Genomic DNA, 17,332 nt, shown 5'->3' with positions numbered 1-17,332 from the left:
GAGACTACGTTATCGATACTCGGCGGTTTAATTGAATTGAGTTTATTGCTTTTGATCTTCTTGGTCTGTTGATTGATTGATCTTAGATTCTGATTTACAACGAGAGTTGGAATTAGATTCGGAAAGAATTCATTGAATGAATTGATTAAGACTACTGAGAGATAGGTTAATCGGTTCAGGAACTGTGATAGTGATCGTTAATGCGTTTGATATTTTAATCTATTAGGTTGAGAGATCGATAGGTTAAATTATTGGATAGTGGATTTAGGACTTGAGAGAGCCACATCTGATATTAGAACTTGAGATCCCCGGTTAGAGTTCGATATTCGTAGATTCTCCATCCCTAGAAACAATCCTTGCGTGTTAAGGTTATCCCGAAGTTACGGTGGTTTAGTTATATGATTTACTTAGTTTATTTATTGCTTTACTTTCGGTGTTCATCTATTTCATCTGCTATTTGCTGATCTGAATCCTGGTCGAGTCTTGTTCTTAGTGGTAACTATTCCCTGAGTTCGACCCTGGTACTACAGTTGATCCGTATCTTTGCGGTATTCGTTGTATCTAGGTTTTTATTACTTGAACTTATTTCTATACCTAGATTTGCGTTATCACTGAGGTCGGAGCTCGGTCGATTTCGGCGGAAACGGTAAGCGTCGAAAGTTGTATAGTTTTTTGCTGTTACATAATGTTATGTTGGTTGGGTTCAAAATCAGAGGAAGTTATGGTTGACTAATGGGTTTATGCCTTTGTTTTCGTTTGGTAATATAATGTGATGTCTTTATCGGAATTTTGAAGCAGTTTAAGATGAGTCAACATGCAATCTGAAAGCATGTCAAATTCGAATGCTGAATCAAAATGGGCGAGAAGTGAATCAAGTCAGTCTAAAGGTATTCCTTTTCGATGCGAATGTGGAGGACCGGTTTCAAGAAGGATATCAAAAACCGACAAGAATCCTGGAAGAGTTTTCTTTACTTGTGCTTCACATGAGGTTTGTACTTAATTGTATTTTTCATATTTGTGTTATGTTTTAAAAATATTGATGTTTGTGTTGTGTAATATTTCAGAGAAAATCTTCGCATTTCTTCAAATGGCTTGATTATGCGTTTGTTGAGGAGAATGAAGGTTGTTGGAATGAATTAGATAAAATGAAAGCGTATTCGAATGTTTTCAAAAATGAGTTGCAGAAGATGAACTTGGAATCGCAAAAGGTTAATCTAATATTGTAGAAGATAGAAGAGCGAAAGAAGGTGGAAGAACAAATGAGTTTGAACTTGAAGAAGATGGTAGACCATATGAACACTGAGATGCAACATGTCACTCGGAATTTGAAGAAGATTGAAGAAGTTGTGAACCGTGAGATGGAGAAGGTGAATTTGAAATTGACGAAGACGGAAGAACAGGTGGTTAAGGTCAAAGCAAGCTGATTCCAAGTTGTTGGAGTCATCACTATTGTTGTGATCCTCTTTCCTTACTATTATGGGTTAACCGTCATATGATTATTGTACTATGTAATGGTGTGTGTTTGTGGAATTATATGTAACGGATTGTGGTGATATTCGGTGGAATTGTATGTAATGGATTGTGGTGATATTTTGTTGTAAATGAGATGTAACGGATTGTAGTTTTTTGAAGAGAATGTAATGGATTGTAGGTTTTTATTGGATGCTATGTAACAAATTCTAGTTTTTTGTTGGATGATATGTAACGAATGTGTAATGGTATGGTAATTTCAGGACTAATGATTGAATGTTCTGAATTCGGAAATGTTTAAAGGCAAAAACCGACAATACATATATGGAAACATTTACATTATGCATTACTTATCCGACAATGCGGGTCAGGTCAGACAATACAAAAAATGGATCATACCCTAAACCACAAAAAATGGATCATTCAGGTCACACTTCACAAAAAATGTACAAAAGAGGACAAACATATCTGTCTACAAAAGATCCTACATATTCATGGTCGATTTACCTAAAAAAGATGGCCTAACCCTAGATATCCTTCACCAAAAATCTACAAAAAATGGGGCAGATGTCTGTCAGACTTTGTTCTTTTGTCGTGGAGCCTGAAACCTTATACGAACTCGCGATGATGAAACAACAACGTGAGTGGTTGATGCAGAAACTGGAATGGGAGGGGTTGATGATGACGGAACAAATGGAGGATGATTGAGCTGTTGAATTAGAATTTCTGGTTGAATTGTCTGGCTTGATTGTGCTGGAATGACAGACCCTAAAATAACCAACGATGTTAGTACTTGTCATCAAACCAAGATGTTTGAATTAAAATCTAGACCCTTGAGCAACAGAATTAACACTAGTTTCGGCATGAGCCGAGTTTGTTGCAGTAGTTTTCTTTTTCTTCGGTGGTGGTCTCCTACTTTTTTTTCACCTTCTCTTTGTAAACACGAGAAAATAAGTTAAATATCGACAAGAATAACCACGAAACAAATCAGACAAATGCGACCAAACTATACCGGAGATTTCCGGGGTCATCCCGCCCCCCTCGGTGGACCATGCACTTGAAACGATTCGTTCTTGAACATCTTTATGATATGTCCAACCTGTTTACATCTAGTACAAGTCATTTTTCGGCCATGACGTGAAATGCGGCCTGTCTTCGAAGGTGACTCATGTTGATCCCTTTTTCGATGAAACTTTCTGGGTCGTCCAGGCATTGTTTGAGGAACGGAAACACCAAGTGGATCCTTCATCGTCTTCCGCCAAAACATTTCTCCATTCAAAGGCTGGATATTGTGTTCATATGTTGCAACCCAAGTGGCCTTACTAAAATAAGGAGAAATATACCTACAATAAAGCTTTTGTCTCATGACACACATTGTTGAAGCAATCATGTCTATAATTATCAAGTGTTTAAAGGAAACTTACAGAGACAAATTATCCCATCTCTGATTAATAATCGCAAGAACGTGAGGGCATGGAATACCGGTAACATCCCATTGTCGACAAGCACAGGTCTTCAAGGTAAGATCGACTGAATAACTTATGCCTTTATTCATCACTTCATATCTACCATGCCCACTAGAAATAGCCATACTATCCCAGTGTTCTGTCGAGCACTCTCCAACTCTTCCATAGCATGAGGGGTGAACTCAGTCACACATTTCACAGATCTTTCAACTGTTTTGTAATCCGCTGCATAGTTTGTCTCCGGATATCCTCAAGCATATCCCCTACAGGTCGCAAACGAGCATCTCTAATTGAACTTTTATAGCTCTCATTTAAGTTGTTGTTGATATCTCCACATTTTGATGTTTCTCTGAAAAATGCTCGAGACCAATGCATCGGACATGTAGTCACCAAAGCCTCATATGCAGCATTATTGAACTGTTTCAGTGCAGTAATGTGTTGGACAAATTCACCTTTGCTATAACTGAATGCAGCAGCCCAAAAAAACTTCTTATATTCAATGTCCTAAAATTGCTTTTTCCAGTTGGCATATACATGTCGAGCACACATACGATGTTCATAGTGAGGCAATTCTTCGGAAATAGCTCGGATCAGACCCTACAAAATAAATGACAACTTACGTTTAATTGGACCATTTCACCTTTACATGTAACTAATTAACAATTCAGGAATTAATACATACACAATACCTTTTGTATGTCGGAATGTATTGTCACGCCTTCACCCTCCCAGAGACATAAATCTTGCTTTAACTTCCGCAACAACCAAGATCATGTGTCTTTATTCTCGACACGTACTACAGCCCATGCTATGGGATACACTCTGTTATCACCATCCCTCTCAATTGCAGCCAATATCTCACCTTTTAATGACCATTTTAAGAAACATCCATGATAACACGTATTTCGGGTGATGTTTTGATATAGGATGTCTAGCGTATTTCACTCGATTTTATATATTTGTAGACATTCTAGGGCACATTTGGCTTCAATATTGGTTGGTTGTGTTCTTTAGTGGTTAAACATGAATCCACCCATAAAGAGAGCAAAAGGAGTGGAAAACATGGAATATGGAACATCACGGACGAACCGGGATCATTTGGAGTGTCTCCAGGGAAAACGTGAAGCTCAGAAAACGTCAGATCTTGCAAGTCCAATAACTTTCACTCTACAAGTCCAAATCATGCATTCTCTACATTAATGGAAAGCTCTCTTCAATATCTACGCATAACGCCAAGATCACCCAAATCCGATGTCGGAGCAGAAAGTTATGAGCAAATTTGTGAAGCTCGCCAAAACTGTTAAGTGACACGATCGTGTCACTTTCAGTCACAGATCGGGTCACTTACCAGATTCTGGAAATATTTCGAATTTTGGCCCAGAAAAAGAAGGATTAAGTAGGGTTAGCCCCCAAGGTCGAATTCATTCATACTTTTCATATAGAATACACCCTAGAGCACACAAGAAGAGAGAGATTATCAAGAGGCAAGAGATCGGAGCAGAAGATGGAGATTACGAAGCCGGGAAATCGACTAAGCATTATTCCTTTCTTCTATTTTACGATGTTTTGTTGTATTGATATGAACCCCGACGTCTCGATGTTTAGCGAATAGTCCCATAGTTGTAGGTTAGAGATTTGCTATGTAGGGATCTTTGGTTTCTAATTCAGACTTTGTGGTTTTATTTATTCTATTAGGTTTATTGAGTTGCGTTTAATGCGTTTGATCTTGTTGGCCACTTGATTGAATGAACTTAGGGTTTTAATTCGCATAGACATATGAGATTCTAACCTAGAAATAACTCAATAAATAGAACAGGTATTGCATTGAGAGATGAATATTTGCCTAGGGATTATGATAGCGTTCGTTCATGCATCCAGGATTTTAGACTATTGAATCGATAGATTAGTAGGATAAAGCCTGGATAGTGAGATTAGACTCGAGAGGGTTAATCTCTACTTTAGAGCTTGAATTCCCTGAATCGGATAGATAAACCACTGAGTTTGCATCTTTTGAAAGACCCTTGCATGTAAAGCAATCCCGAAGCCTGCAATGTTTTGCTATTGATAGTTTACGTTTGTTCTTATTATTTGCTTTTGATACATTCTCATCATTTTCATATTTTCTCTAGATCTAGATTTGGATTGGAATCTGATTCAATTGTTTACTTGTCCCTGTGTTCGACCCTAGTTGCTACACACGATCCGTACACTTGCGGACTTTGTTGAGTCTAGGATATTATTACTTGATCAAATTTATACACCTAGATTTGCGGCATCAGGTAACTAGGAGCCGATCCTGGTAGTTTCTCAATCCCTTGTAAATTGGGTAATGTTTCCATCGATCGTGCACTCTGTGATCTAGGAGCCAGCGTCAGTCTTCTTCCATTATCGATCTTCAAGAAGCTGAATGTGGGTGAGTTAAAACCCACTAGAATGACTCTTCAACTTGCCGATCGTTCCATTAAATACCCTGCTAGGATACTTGAGGATGTGTCACTGAAAGTTGGGAACTTCTATATCCCGGTTGACTTCGTGGTTCTCGACATGGACGAAGACTCTAAGATACCTATAATTCTTGGTCGTCCATTCCTTAACACTGTAGATGCTATCATTCATGTGCGAGCAGGTCGACTCACTATGAAGAATGGCGATGAGACGGTAGAATTTACTCTGGACAAAAATCTAAAGCAACCGTCATCTACAGACAGATCGTGTGACGAGCTAGACACGATCGTGTCTGTAGATGACGGTTGCTTTAGATTTTTGTCCAGAGTAAATTCTACCGTCTCATCGCCAATCTTCATAGTGAGTCGACCTGCTCGAACATGAATGATAAATGACAACTTACGTTTAATTGGACCATTTCGCCTTTACATGTAACTAATTAACAATTCAGGAATTAATACATACACAATACCTTTTGTTTGTCGGAATGTATTGTCAAGCCTTCACCTTCCCGGAGACATAAATCTTGCTTTAATTTCCGCAAGAACCAAGACCATGTGTCTTTATTCTCGACACGTACTACAGCCCATGCTATGGGATACACTCTGTTATCACCATCCCTCTCAATTGCAGCCAATATCTCACCTTTTAATGACCATTTTAAGAAACATCCATCCAGACCAATAATTGGACGACAATGCTTCTTCCAAATCTCTCGCAAAACCTCAAAGCAAACGTAAAACCTGTCAAAAAGTTTTGTAACGTCTTTTGCCATAGTTGTACCAATCTCAGCTGTGGTGTTGAGATTACCTCTATGAATCTCCGCCTCATAATCCCACAACTTTGCAAATTGAGCATTCTGTTCTTCAACAAGTGTCCCCAATACGATACGCCTTGCCTTAAAACATTGATATTGCGACACTATCATTTCAATCTTTTCTTGCATCCGAGTTTGAATCTTGTTAGCCGAAAGAGTTTGTTCCTTTCTAATATCCTCGAGGAAAATCTTTGCTATACGCTTTGAATTCAAGAAGTCTGAGTGAGTCCTCTTAGGGTGGTTATGTCCGTCGTTAAAAGTCTTTATCATCCACTTGTTCAATCATGTATGCACAGAGCAATAGTGTACCAAGGACAATCCTTTTCACAGAAAATTGTAGCAATTTTTCTGCTTTCACACCTTGAGAACTTCACATTAAACTTGGTATCTAACACATACTGCACTAATTCTTCTTTAAAATCATCTCCTGTGTTAAACATCTTACCCGGGAATAGACTATGGTCGGCAGATCTACTTAACCGATGATCCATTGGTATTTTTCCTCTCCCACGCTCCAAATCTTTCTTCCCCTCGTCATTTGAGATTTCTGGTGTACTAGGATACTCATTGTCTCTGTCATGCATCTCTGGCTCACTTACATATTCACCATACTCTGTATTATGTATTTCATCTCCTAAACCACCGCAATCCCCTAAACCCTCCTCTTCACCATCTCCTAAACTACCAGCATCACCTAAATCATCAACACCATCTCCTAAATCATCAGCACCATCTCCTAAACCGCCACAATCACCTACCTCCTCATCCCCATCTCCTAAACCACCAGCATCACCTAAACCACCAGTATCACCTAAATCATCAGACCATCTCCTAAACCACCACAATCGCCTACCTCCTCATCATCATCTCCTAAATCAACACCATCATTAACAACATCAGCGGCATCAGCAGCACCACCATCTCCTAAGTTATCAGCACCATCACCATCTCCTAAGTTATCACGAGCATCATCACCATCACCTTTATCACAGTCTACCTCTTCACCATCTCCCGAATAAAAATTGGATATTTGTAAACAGAATAAAAAATCCCTGAGCCCAACAGGGGGCATGCCAGCTTCTGCTGAGGAAGACTTTTTATAACTAGCGCTCACATAATAGTCCTGATATAATAGGACCATCAGAAACCTTATGATCAACGAAAATATCTAATTCCCCACATGTCAGAGCCAACATAATCAAACCCCTTATCCCTGAATCAACATCTTCTCTGATTGGTCTCAATTTATACATCATCTCCTTGGGTTTTTTATACCAAATTGCAACCATAGGTGGTAATTTCAACTCCTTCAGTAAGTCCGCGAGTGAAAACGAAGAAAAATAATCAACATCCATCTTACTCTCGATCTTCTCTACATAACCATTACCGTATTTTATCTCGCCATCCTCTTTCTCGAGAGTACCTCCCACATAGATGTTTAGTCTGACAATGAAATCGTCAACCGACATCCTGTGAAGAAAAAAATAACCATATTAAACACCTACAAACCGACAAACCAACAAATGGACCCCAATTCGAATACAGAAAGAAATTAGTGGGTTTTGGAACAAACTATGCTTTATAACCGACAAAATGAAATTTATTACCCACAAACTTTTTCAGAAAACCCACGGGATATAACTCAGAAACATATTCGAAGATTTTCTTCAAATCTAACATATAAATCCTTTCAAACAAACGAAAAAACATAAAAAAGAAAATTTATCGTTACCTCAACTCTTTCACTCCACCGAAAACCCTTGAGCACCAACTTCATCGGAAGAAATTCGAGAAGAAAGAATTTTAGGGTTTCACACAAAAGGGATTAGGGCCCGAATGGGGGGAGAGGGCTAAAGACTGATTATATGAAAACCGAGATTTTATAATGAAAACCGAGATTTTATAATTCCGTTCGGTTTAATCATTATGACGTGGATGTTTCGCTCAGTTTAATGATGTTGACCTAGACGAAATTCCGCTCGGTTTATCCAACATGGCATTCCGTCCATGCCACATCAGCATTTTCCGTCAAGGTTAACGACCTTAAGACTACGTTACATAATGGAGATTAATCATTTAACGGTACTCGATTACATATATTTTTAAAAAAAAGTAATTAAAAAAGTAAAGGTATTCAAAAGTACGGGTATTATTTAGTAATTAAAAAAGTAAAGGTATTAAATTGAGACAAGGGAAAAGTATAGGTATTTTACGGCGATTCTCCATTTTAGATATAAAAAAAGTTCTTGTTAATCAAATGAACCGTATTCAGAACTTCTTGTTGTTCTTTCCTCCGAGTCTTCGGTATTGTTCTGGTTGTCTTCGGCAACCAAAATGCGTTGGTCTCATCGATACAATATAGACAAGCTAGACGACCATGCGTTGTCCAACCAGACAACATCGAGTATGCTGAAAAATCACTAATTGTCCACATAAGTACGACACGAAGCAAAAAGTTTTGCTTTACTGACACTTCATATGCATCTACCCCAATACTCCAAAGGTCTTTCAACTCTTCGATCAACGGTTGAAGGAACACATCCAAACTTCTTCTACGATGTTTAGGTCTCGGAACTAATATCGAGAGAAATAAAAACTCTCTATTCATGCACATATCCGGGGGTAAATTGTACAGTGTTAAAATCACCGGTCATAGAGAATAATTCGGACCAGACATCCCAAATGGATTAAATCCATTCGTGCATAATACTAGATATACATTTCTAGACTCGCTTGCAAAATCAGGAAATACCTATTGAAAGTGTTTCCAAGCCAAACCATCAGATGGATGATGCATTTCTCCACCAGGCGTCGAATGCTCGGCATGCCACCGCATATGCAATGATGTCTTCTCGGATTGATATAACATTTTCAAACGATCTGTTATAGGAGTGTAAAACATTCTCTTCATCAAAGGAATTAACTTGCCTTTCTTTGAAGAAATCCGACGTGGTCGATATCTTCTTTCCCGTAGAAACGACATTCCATCAATTATGCATCTTCTTTCCAGAAAATCATACAGTTGTCTTCACAAACATCAATCTTTCGGTAAGGTAGACCCAACGTACGCATCAGACTCTTCGTCTCATAATATGATTATGTTGCAGTGTTAACTTCTGGAAGATACTGTTTAAACATCTGACTGAACTCATCCATGCATCTCTCCGAAAGATTGTAGTCAGTCTTTATACTCATCAGTTGCGAAGACAACGATAATCTTGAAAACCCTTGTATGCAACCTTCATATATCGGAGTATTCGCCGTGTAAAGCATGTCATAAAATCTTTTCGCTTCAACATTTGGCTCTTCCTCCATGTACAGAGAAGAGGCAGTGTTGGGAAATGCATCATCACCATCTCTACATATGGATTCCTTTCTTCTTCTAGAATGATTGCAGGCTACGCCGTATTTTGCACAAGTTATTCTTGCATTTGTGGAACATGTGATGATGACGTATCATACGTTTCTCCATGAGCCAGCCAAACAAAAATAGTTTGACATAAAACTCTTCTGTGCACGTGCTTCCACACTTCATACTGACTTCGCCATCTTTTATTCTCACATTTTGAACACGGACATGGTAACTTCGAACTCTCAACATACGACGTTTGACTTGTTGTAAACGCCATAAAATGTTATAACCCTTCCTCAAAATCACGCGAGATTTGATTACTATTAGAAGAATCAAATCTATTATACATCGACATTTTTTTTGGAAACGAAGATTTTTTTCTATACAACTCGAGTTATGCACACGCGGTTGATTTATAGTCAATTATTGTGACGAATTTGGGATAGAAACATCCGTCATGACAGAATTGCGACAGAATCTCGACAGATTAGCGACAGAAGTTAGGCGACACACGAATCATATGCCTACTAACTTTGCGACGCGCTGAAACTGTCGCAAATGTGTCGCAGTATTGTCGCAACGCACCGACTCTGTCGCCAATGTGTCGCACATTGTTTACGACAGATTCTTCTGTTGTATATTATGTCGGTAATTACCTACAGACATGTGTCGCAAAAGTTCCGTAGCTTTTTGTCGTTATGTGTCACAAATATTCCCAACAGAATCATGTGTCGCTCATCGTCGTAATTTTGCGACTCTTTTTGCGTCTGATTGTGACTGAAGTTCGATTTTTCTAATCTGTCGTTGTTTAGTCCCTCTCTGTCGCAAATTTTGTTCCGACAGAGTTGTCCGTCGGAATATCTGTCGCAAATAACAGTTTTTCTTGTAGTATGTATTGACAGGATGTTCATCAATGGGTACAAGCAGTTTAAGAAATCATATTCAGAAGACTTGCAAGGTATACAAGAATCTCTCTGAAAGTGGGTCTCAGAAAACTTTAACCAAAGATCATTTTGTAGTAGGAGATTCTAAACTTATTGTCCTTGGGTTTAATCAAATGGCATGCAAAGAAGCTTTGGTTAGGATGATCATAATGGACGAGTTGCCTTTTGCATTTATTGATGGAGCTATATTTAACCATTTTTGTACCGTTTCACTGTCTGCATTTGTGATTCCTTCAAGAAAAATTATGACAAGAGAAATCTACCAGTTATTCTTGAATGAGAAGGTTGTTTTGAAGAACTTGTTTAATGAGAACAAGCAGAGGGTGTCTTTTACAACGGATATTTGGACTTCGATAACAACAATGGGTTATATGGTTATCACTGCTCATTTTATAGATAGAAATTGGTGTTTCCACAGGAAAATAATTAGTTTCAGCCCTATATCGAACAATAAGGGGGAGACCATTGCAAGACAATTTGTGAAATGTTTGATGGATTGGGGTATTGAGAAGGTTTTTACCATTACCGCGGATAGTGCTAGTGCAAATGATTGTGCTATAAAGCTTTTAAAGAATAGATTGAGTGCTAGTGCAAATGATTATGCTATAAAGCTTTTAAAGAATAGATTGAATGCTTGGAATGCAGATACTCTTGTGTTGAATTGTGATTTCATGCATTTGCGTTGTGGGGCACATATTTTGAATCTGATTGTCAAAGAAGGGTTGTCAGATATAGGTGATAGTGTGACGAGCATCCATAATGCTGTGAAGTATATAAGATCCTCTGATTCAAGGTTATAAACTTTTAAAAGTCGAGTTGGAGGGGGCAAGTTTAATAAAGGGAGTTTGGTTTTGGATTGTGCAACACGTTGGAACTCAACTTTCCTAATGTTATCTTCTGCTTTGAAGTACAGAGAGGTGTTTAAACGAATGGAAATGAAAGATAAGCTTTATGAGGACTATTTTGGCGAAGATGTTGATTCTAGAATCGGTAAAAAAAAAGGTTTGGTCCTCCTTTAGAAAATGATTGGGAAAATGATCATCGGTTGGTATGTTTCTTGAAGATTTTTTTATGACTCGACTTTAGCATTTTCTGCAACTACAAAGGTAACTTTCACTTCTTGCTACAACGAGATTATAAAGGTTGAAACGGTTTTGTCATTCTTGGCAAATAATCCCGATCATGAAATGAGCAAGATGGCGAATATAATGAGGTTTAAGTTTGATAAGTATTGGGAGAGGACCGAAAAGATCAATAAGTTATTGATCATTGATTCTGTATTTGATCCAATGAGCAAGATAAGTTTTGTAACTCATTGTTTTGACAAGATATATGGTAAAGATAGTGTCAAAAGTGCTAATATGAAGTGGAGCATCATTGATGTGTTGCATAAGTTGTTTGATTCCTATTACGAGGGTACAAATACAAAACGCCAAGTGTAGAAGGAAGCGAAAGTCGACATATATCCGTTGGTAGTGCAGATTTATATGGATCGTCAAATAGTGTGAACGATGTTGATATTGATATGAGTTTCACATATGATGATGATTCTTTTGCTTCGTTTACCCAAATGATGGCGGATAAAGGTGTTATTGAGGAATCACCGAGCGAACTGGATATTTATTTGATAGAAAAGGTCGAAGTGATGAAGCCTAACAACTTAGGTTGCGAATTTGATATTTTGTCATGGTGGAAGGCGGTCAATAGTAAATTTCCAATCTTGGCGAAAATGGCGAGAGATTTATTAGTAATACCGGTCTCAACGGTTTCATCTGAATCAACATTTAGTATTGGAAGTCGCATTCTAGATCAATATCGGGGTTGTTAACCTCCTCATGCAATATCGGGGTCCTTACACAAAATTAGTTGATATCTCCTCTTATTTCTGACGAAAAACGTAGTTTTGGAGATTTGATCGTGGAAAACGAGTTTATGTTTGCATTGGCATATGGTATCCATTATATTTACGTTGTTTTATAAATATTATCTAAGTTTGTAATTTCTTGACTTGTTTATTTTTTGTTTGCATATAATTTCAGAAATCATCAGGATAAGGTGACTTGGGACAAGGTGACTTGTGTGTCATCCAGAACGAAGTTCATCAAGGTGATTCTCTTATATTCAGTCTAGTTTTCAATTTTGTTCATTAGAGTGGTTCGCAACATAGAGTTTTTGTACGAAAGGATTATTGGAGTGTTCTATGTTTAATTTTTATTTTTGATACGAGAATATTAATATTAGACTGATTTTGGTTCAAATGACACTATGAATATTGGTTTTTTTATTTCTCTTTAAGACAATTCATGAACTTTTTTATCGAATATTTATTTAGATAAACCGAATCGAATAAAAAAAAATCTGAACCGAACCCAAATCAAACCGACTAAAATTATATTTTCGATTGGATATGAATATTCCAAACCTAAAATAACTGAATCCGAATAATCCTATCCGACGCGATCGTCCATCCCTAGTACAAAGTAAGAACACACGAACCAATTGTTTGGTACGGATATCTTATTAATTCACAATTTTTTTGGGGGGTTATAACTTATAATACAAATAAAACAATATTGTATACGCGGATCTCCAAAACACTTCTTCGCCATTTTTCAAATTCTCTGAAACTCGCCATGAAATCCAACCACCACCGTGCTCCGCTGATCTCCTCCGCATCTTCCTCTTCTTCTTCTACCTCGAGCAATTCTTTTGTTTCTCGGCTCCTTCTTCTCCTGACTCTCCTACCTGTTTCTCTCGCCTGTCTCGCCTTCGTCCTCCAATGGCGCGGCGGAGGTCTCGCCACCTCGTCCGGTGATCTCGGATCCTCCACTTGGGCTCCTCGTGGATCGGATCTCAACCACGAGGTGTTTCCAGGCATGGAGACGGTTTCCTCTGTCTCTCCCAAGGTTCATCACTCGTCCTCCGATTGCTCGAATCTCGCTCATAGTTCTTCCCCTTCGTTCCCTTACTACGGAGACTGGAAGTTCGGTGCTGATGCCAATTTTAAGCCTAAGGTGAACCCTAAATTTCCCGTGATTTGATTTTCCTTTTGTCTGGGTCGATCCGGAATCTGAACTTCTAGATTTCTTTCTCTTAATCATGATCTTATTATAAGCCTCGAGTATTGGGTCTTGCTCATTTTGCTTGTTCTGTAAATCAATAGATCACATGTATTCCTAGGTTCTGGACTTGGGGTTTGTTAGTTGAGCGTTTCATAATTAGGCTAAATGTTCATGACATTGTTAGCTGTTTTTCTAATTCACAGATTTGTATCACGACAAGCACATCCGCGGGTTTGGATCAGATTCTGCCATGGATGTTCTATCATAAGGTTTTAGGAGTCTCAACATTTTACCTTTTCGTAGAAGGGAGAGCTGCTACTCCAAGCGTGTCCAGAGTTTTGGAGTCTATTACTGTGAGTGAAACTCCCTTTCATGCCCATTAATTTGTTTTAGTTTTATGCAATGCCTCCTATAGCACGCTGATCGCTATGATTGTGTATTAATACTTGTTCATCTTATACTAATGGTGGTGTTTTCTCTTTCAGGGAGTTAAGGTAATATACAGGACTAAAGAGCTGGAGGAGAAGCAGGCTAAGAGGTCAGTAAGCATTTGACTTGCTTTTTGTTGAGCAAATCTTTAGCTTAGGAATGAACTATAGAATTTTTTTTCTGAGGAAATTTTCTAGTTGGTCCTTTCTTAGCTCTAAAAGATTGTCTTTTTCGGATGAGGGGAGTAATAGAGGACATGTATTACGGTGTGACATGTTTGTTCTTGTATGCCCTTGGTGTATTTCCCTTCCGTTTGTTGTATATTTGTCTGCTGATCATTCTGCTTTCCTTCTGTCTGTTGTTCATCAGCCGGATTTGGAATGAGACATGGTTATCGTCTTTCTTCTACAAGCCATGCAATTACGAATTATTCGTCAAGCAATCTCTCAACATGGAAATGGCTATTGTCATGGCAAGGGTATGCATCATGATTCAATTCCATTCAACTGCTTAGTTTGTATACTTTGCATCTTCGATTAACACATATACTCTCCATGCTATGTATCAGGAAGCTGGCATGGAATGGATACTTCATCTTGACACTGATGAGTTGATATACCCAGCAGGTGCTCGTGAGTACTCATTGAGGCAGTTACTGCTTGATGTCCCTCCAAATGTGGATATGGTTATATTTCCAAATTATGTGAGTTAAACGTGGTTCATATGTCTGAAAAATCTCTTTTTTAATTAGTCTTATAAATGTTGGATGACATGCATATCATTGTGTTTGTTCCACCTGTGATCCGGCTTGCATTGTGAATAGATGTTTTGTTTTGGATTGTGTTATTCAGGAAAGCAGCGTTGAAAGAGATGACGTCAAGGATCCTTTTACAGAGGTATAACCCCTGCATGTTTCACTTTTTACTGTCTTAGTAAATCAAACTCAGGAGCTTTAGTGTCAACAGCTTTTGTGTCATAGTAACTTTTAGTATTTCTCATGACATAAGCTGGATGCAAGCAGGTGTCAATGTTCAAGAAGAATTATGATCATCTTCCAAAAGATACGTACTTTGGCATGTACAAGGAAGCGACACGTGGCAATCCGAACTACTTCTTGACTTATGGAAATGGAAAATCAGTTGCTCGGATTCAAGAGCACCTCCGACCAAATGGTGCACACAGATGGCATAATTACATGAAAACTCCCAAGTATGTATGATCTCCTTCTCAACTATCAGTAAAACTTATAAGATTATCATATTATAATTATTTGATTGTATTACCCAATGCTTGCCTTCTAGCATCTGTAAGTAGATCCAGATGCTTGGTGATCATTACAGTGTTTGCCTTCTCGATCTCAGTATTGCCTATGGCCATGGCTTCCTTGTTTGGTGATCTTAACGTTTGTTAGGTTTCATGTTTTAATATTGTGATTCTTAGTCTTGGTTGGGAAATAGCCGTCATTGATTTTAGTGAATACTGGAATGGAAATATTAATTAAGGTTTTACATTTTCAGTGAAATTAAATTGGAGGAGGCTGCTGTGTTACACTACACCTATGCGAAATTTTCGGATTTGACTTCCAGACGGGACCGTTGTGGCTGCAAACCAACAAAAGAAGATGTGAAAAGATGCTTTATGTTGGAATTTGATAGATCCGTGAGTCCAGTTCCTTACAGTCTTCTGCTTTTTGCTTCTTTATTTTTTTGGAAATCCAGACTCCACATTCCTATTCTAATGTATTTTATTTTACTTTCTTGACATGTGACATTGTAGGCATTCATAATTGCCTCAACAACAACAGAAGAAGAAATGTTAAACTGGTATGAGTTTTATATGCACAATTACGATCTTGTCTAATTTTGTTGCCTGCATTGAATCTTTTAACAATCTTCATATCATCAACATCGCCTTAATCAAAAGTTTATTTGGGATCGGACGCATGAATTCTTCGTTCAGTGGAAAAGTTTAGGTTCTGTTTTGATAACACAAATATGTTTGGTAACATGAAGTTTTGTTGGATCTTGTTTAGGTACCATGAACATGTTGTCTGGGGCGACAAAGAGCTAAAGCTGAAACTCCTGAGGAAGGGTATTCTGACACGAATTTATGCTCCAATGGTAAGGAATGCTCACATTTTTTACACAAATTCCAAACATTAAAAACTTCAGATTTTGAATTCACGTGTGAAACTCATCCTTTAGCTATAAAATGACGTTTTTATGTGTCGGCTTTAACCCATGTTTTTGTTTAATCTCTAGTTATGCATTCTCCTTGTCACGATTATTTGCCGTCACTGCAGGTTATAATACAAGCGTTGAAAGAGTCTGGTGTCTTCAGCTCAGTTATCTCATCAGCTCCTTCAGAAAATTCGAAGAACAAGCTCTTATCATCAATTCACAACAGCAACTCATCCAAAACTGCATCTCAGTCTGTTCCATCTGGACATCTCGAGAAGAACAGAGAGAATCAGCATGTCTCCGCCAGGCGAATTCTCGGTGCTGAATCAGACAACACACACGAACCAGCTGTGCCGCCTCTATCACCCCCCGGGATGGAAGGCTCTGCATTCATCACCGAGGATTAACGGGTTTCTGGCCACTGAAACCATCACTTCTCTTTCTCATCAGCTTTGGATATCGAATCCAACCTTGGCATTTTTCAAGATATGGGACAGTGAAGAGAGAGTGTGAGAAAAGGGTTTCTTGTGATTCTTCCCGATCCTAATCCAAGCGCTGCAACGTATAGTTGGAACTGAGATTGAGAGAGAAATTTTGGTTTTCACAAATCTCCTCGGCCGTGCAGCTTTGATGGATGAGTTGCAGCATTAATTTTCACATTGTTTCTCTATGTAATTCTTGTGTACAGAGTGTGCACCTCCATTGGTGATTAGACTCATCACTGCATTAATTCTATTCCCATTATTTTCTGATCTTATCTCACATATGGCCTTTAAATATATATATACATATGTATTATAAAGATATATAAAGATATATGAAGAATATTTGAGAAGATTACGTATTTTTAGGGATGTCAATTAAGCCCGGAGCCCGAAACCCGGCCCGAATCCGCCCGAAAATTATAAAGACATGGGCCTAAAAAATGTAGGCTCATTAAACTGCGGGCTTTCGGGTCTCGGGCCAAATGGGCTACGGGCCGGTTGGGCCGGGCCAGTCGGGTCTCGGACCGGGCTTGAGGCCTGTTAAATTTTTTTTTTCTAACCTTCTTTTCTAAACCAAAATTTTACCTCTCTATACTTATAAATATGTGTGCCCAAATATATATATATATATATATATTTGAACCAAATGATGAACTTTTATATCTTGGTTCCAATTAAACTT

General features: G+C 38.3%; 1 protein-coding gene across 1 annotated transcript; it reads left to right on the top strand.

Moving 5' to 3' along the window:
* Positions 1-13,127: 13,127 nt before the first annotated feature.
* LOC104825594 (glycosyltransferase-like KOBITO 1) lies at positions 13,128-16,922 on the top strand. The gene is made up of 11 exons (XM_010557953.2): positions 13,128-13,508; positions 13,760-13,909; positions 14,042-14,094; positions 14,355-14,463; positions 14,554-14,688; positions 14,837-14,881; positions 15,007-15,194; positions 15,503-15,644; positions 15,762-15,808; positions 16,018-16,105; positions 16,288-16,922. Exons 1-11 carry the CDS (start codon positions 13,128-13,130, stop codon positions 16,570-16,572), a joined length of 1,623 nt encoding a protein of 540 aa, XP_010556255.1. The 3' UTR covers positions 16,573-16,922.
* The last annotated feature ends 410 nt before the right edge of the window (positions 16,923-17,332 follow it).

This window comes from Tarenaya hassleriana, unplaced genomic scaffold (genome assembly GCF_000463585.1).
Source record: "Tarenaya hassleriana unplaced genomic scaffold, ASM46358v1 Cleome474, whole genome shotgun sequence".
NCBI classification, from domain to species: Eukaryota; Viridiplantae; Streptophyta; class Magnoliopsida; order Brassicales; family Cleomaceae; genus Tarenaya; species Tarenaya hassleriana.
Note: the sequence above shows the minus strand (reverse complement) of the source record. Positions and strands in the feature narration are given on the sequence as shown.

Coding starts and splice junctions, on each gene's coding strand:
- LOC104825594 (XM_010557953.2), top strand. CDS start 13,128: ATGAAATCCAACCACCACCGTGCTCCGCTGATCTCCTCCGCATCTTCC. Junction 14,689..14,836: donor TGGTTATATTTCCAAATTAT/GTGAGTTAAACG, acceptor TGTGTTATTCAG/GAAAGCAGCGTTGAAAGAGA. Junction 16,106..16,287: donor CACGAATTTATGCTCCAATG/GTAAGGAATGCT, acceptor CCGTCACTGCAG/GTTATAATACAAGCGTTGAA.